The sequence below is a fragment of the Solanum tuberosum genome, unplaced genomic scaffold, assembly GCF_000226075.1.
Source record: "Solanum tuberosum cultivar DM 1-3 516 R44 unplaced genomic scaffold, SolTub_3.0 scf00216, whole genome shotgun sequence".
Classification (NCBI taxonomy): Eukaryota; Viridiplantae; Streptophyta; class Magnoliopsida; order Solanales; family Solanaceae; genus Solanum; species Solanum tuberosum.
In genome coordinates, this window is record NW_006239143.1 from 444,931 (window position 1) to 447,766 (window position 2,836).

At 39.2% G+C, this 2,836-nt stretch overlaps 1 protein-coding gene across 1 annotated transcript; it reads right to left on the bottom strand.

The window, feature by feature from the left end:
- Positions 1-206: 206 nt before the first annotated feature.
- Positions 207-986, bottom strand: LOC107062321 (uncharacterized mitochondrial protein AtMg00810-like). Its single transcript, XM_015312852.1, has one exon. It carries the CDS (start codon positions 984-986, stop codon positions 207-209), a length of 780 nt encoding a protein of 259 aa, XP_015168338.1.
- Between the last annotated feature and the right edge of the window lie 1,850 nt (positions 987-2,836).

Below are 2,836 nucleotides of genomic sequence, written 5' to 3' on the forward strand. Positions count from 1 at the left end.
CATAGACTCAAAAACTGTGAAGTTATGTACAGGACTAATGCTTTTATACATTGATGGACTAACTAACAAACTTGTAACTAACTAACAACTTGTAACAAACTTAATTAATAATCCAGTGTGCAGACGTCTTCAAGGCACTGATGTGCACTTGATCAATTCCTCAACATCCCCCCTCAAGCTAGGAGTCATGAAGGTGTTCTTCATGCCTAGCTTGGACACCAAATAAGTATGTTGACCAATACCAAGTCCTTTGGTAAGGATATCAGCCTGTTGTTCAATAGTGGAATATGCAACAGCTTCACCAAGCCCATTTGCACCTTTTCTCTGATGAAGTGACAATCAATGTCAATGTGTTTGGTACGTTCATGGAAAACAGGATTAGTGGCAATTTGGATCGCAGACTTGCTATCACAAAACACAGTTATAGGACCATTAAGACCAACTCCAAGCTCTGAAAGTAACCCCCTCAACCAAACAAGTTCAGCTACAGTGGAGGCTAAGCTCCTATACTCAGGTTCTGCTGAGCTCCTAGAGATGGTGGACTGTTTCTTGGATTTCCAGGAGATAGGTGAGTCGCCAAGTTTAAGCAAAAAACCAGTGACTGACCTTCTTGTACTAACACAAGATGCCCAATCAACATCACAGTATGCTGTGAGATTAATATCAGCACAGGCTGACATGAAAACACCAAGGCCTGGAGATTGTTTCACATACTTGACCACCCTTGCTGCAGCAACCATATGAGACACTTTAGGAGAATGCATATACTGACTGAGGCATTGAACGGAAAATGCAATATCTAGTCGAGTGATGGTCAAATATAGGAGCCTTCCTATCAATAATCGATCACTATCATCCTGTATATGCTGATCAAATTCAAGTGAAGTCAATTTTTTGTTGACCTCCATTAGTGATTGAAATGGCTTAGCACCTGTAAAGCCTAAATTCCTGAATTGGTTAAGGCAGTTGTTAGTTTGATATTCCATTGTCTAGATGCTTGTTTGAAGCCATATAGAGACTTGGACAACTTGCAAACCTAATTTCCTTTATCTCCAGCAAAACGTAATGGCAATTCCATGTATACTTCCTCATGTAAATCCCCTTGCAAGAAGGCATCATAAACATCCATTTGGTGAATATCCCACTTCTGCACAGCCGCTATGGATATAACTGTTCTTACAGTCACCATTTTTACCACTGGTGAAAATGTTTCTTGATAGTCGAGTCCCTCCTTCTGATTGTATCATTTGGCGACCAGTCTGGCTTTAAACATATCCACCTCCCCTGTAGCTTTTATATTTAATTTTGTAAGCCCATTTGCATCCAATAGCCGTCTTGCCTGGAGGCAGGTCCACAACAGACCAAGTAAAATTATCCTCCAATGCCTTGATCTCTGATTGCATGGCCTTTATCCATCTGGGATCTTTCACAGCTTCATTGTAAGTGTTGGGCTCATATTCTGTAGATAATTGAGCAATGTAGGCTTGATATTTAGGACTCAGGCTGGAATAACAAACCACATCTGATAATGGATAAACACAAGCATGTGCTCCTGGAGGTTTGCTCACATAATCGTGCAGCTAAGTAGGTGGTTTAACATGTCTGGTGGACTTTCTAGTTGGTATAACAGTAGCTGGGGCTGATGGAGCTGGTAAAACATCATGTGCAGCAGCATATCTAATCTCTAAGGAGTCATCATCATCAACTAAAGGAGGAAATACATCAATATGCGCATTACTGTCAGCAACAACCAGTTCCTCTGTATGGACAACCTCAGTGTTGTTGAATTGTGATTCTACAAGAGGTGAGGTGTGGACATCTAAAGGAGTAACATAATCAATGTTGGATGAAGTAAAATGTGGGAAATCCTCAGTACGTAGAGATGACTGATTGAAATGAAAAAGATCTTCATGAAATACAACATCTCTACTTATGAAACATAACTTAGTATCCAAATTATACATTTTATAGCCTTTCTGATGAATGGCATAACCTAATAAGACAGATTTGATGGCCCTGGGAGCAAATTTGTCTTGTTTGGGTAATGTGGAAGCATAGCAAAGACATCCAATCACCTTCATATGGTCTAAGGAAGGAGCATGACCATATAACATCTCAAAAGGTGATATGTTTTGAACAACTGAAGAAGGGATCCTATTTATGACATATATTGTTGCTTCAATACAATGACCCTAAAATTTTAGTGGGAAAGAGGACTGAAATCTAATAGCTCTGGCTGTTTCGAGAATGTGTTTATGTTTTCTTTCTACCACTCCATTCTGTTGAGGAGTGTAAGGACAAGAACTTTGATGTATAATACCATGTTGCTAAAACAAACTAGAACATGACTGATTAAAAAACTCCAAACCATTATTGGATCTAAAAGATTTTATCTGCCTTCCAAATTGATTTGACACCATAGTAATAAAATCTTTTAAAATATGAGATACATCAAACTTTAGTCGAAGCAAGAAAACCCAAGTGAGTCTGTGAAACACTTAACTGTCATGTTTGCACTAGTTCCTAAGATTGAAGTTTTGTCCCTCATTTGTTTCCATATGACATAGTCATTATACTGATCCCTGGTACAGTCATTTGTCCCTCTTGATGTGAGTTCACAAGATTGGCCTGAGCATTCTTCCCTTTGAATTTGTGGTCAGCTGGATAACCAATCAACTGGTAGCATTTGCCAATTAGGTGCCCTGCCTTTCCACAGTGATCACATTTCATCAATTTGAAGCAATCTTCCCTTACATGTCCCTTCATGTGACAGAAATCACACACAGAATTCCAGTTCTTCTTCTTAGATCCAGAGCTTTTAGAAGTGAAGAAAACA

Bases quoted from the DNA above. Each gene is read 5' to 3' on its own strand.
- LOC107062321 (XM_015312852.1), bottom strand. From the start codon at position 986: ATGGAATATCAAACTAACAACTGCCTTAACCAATTCAGGAATTTAGGC.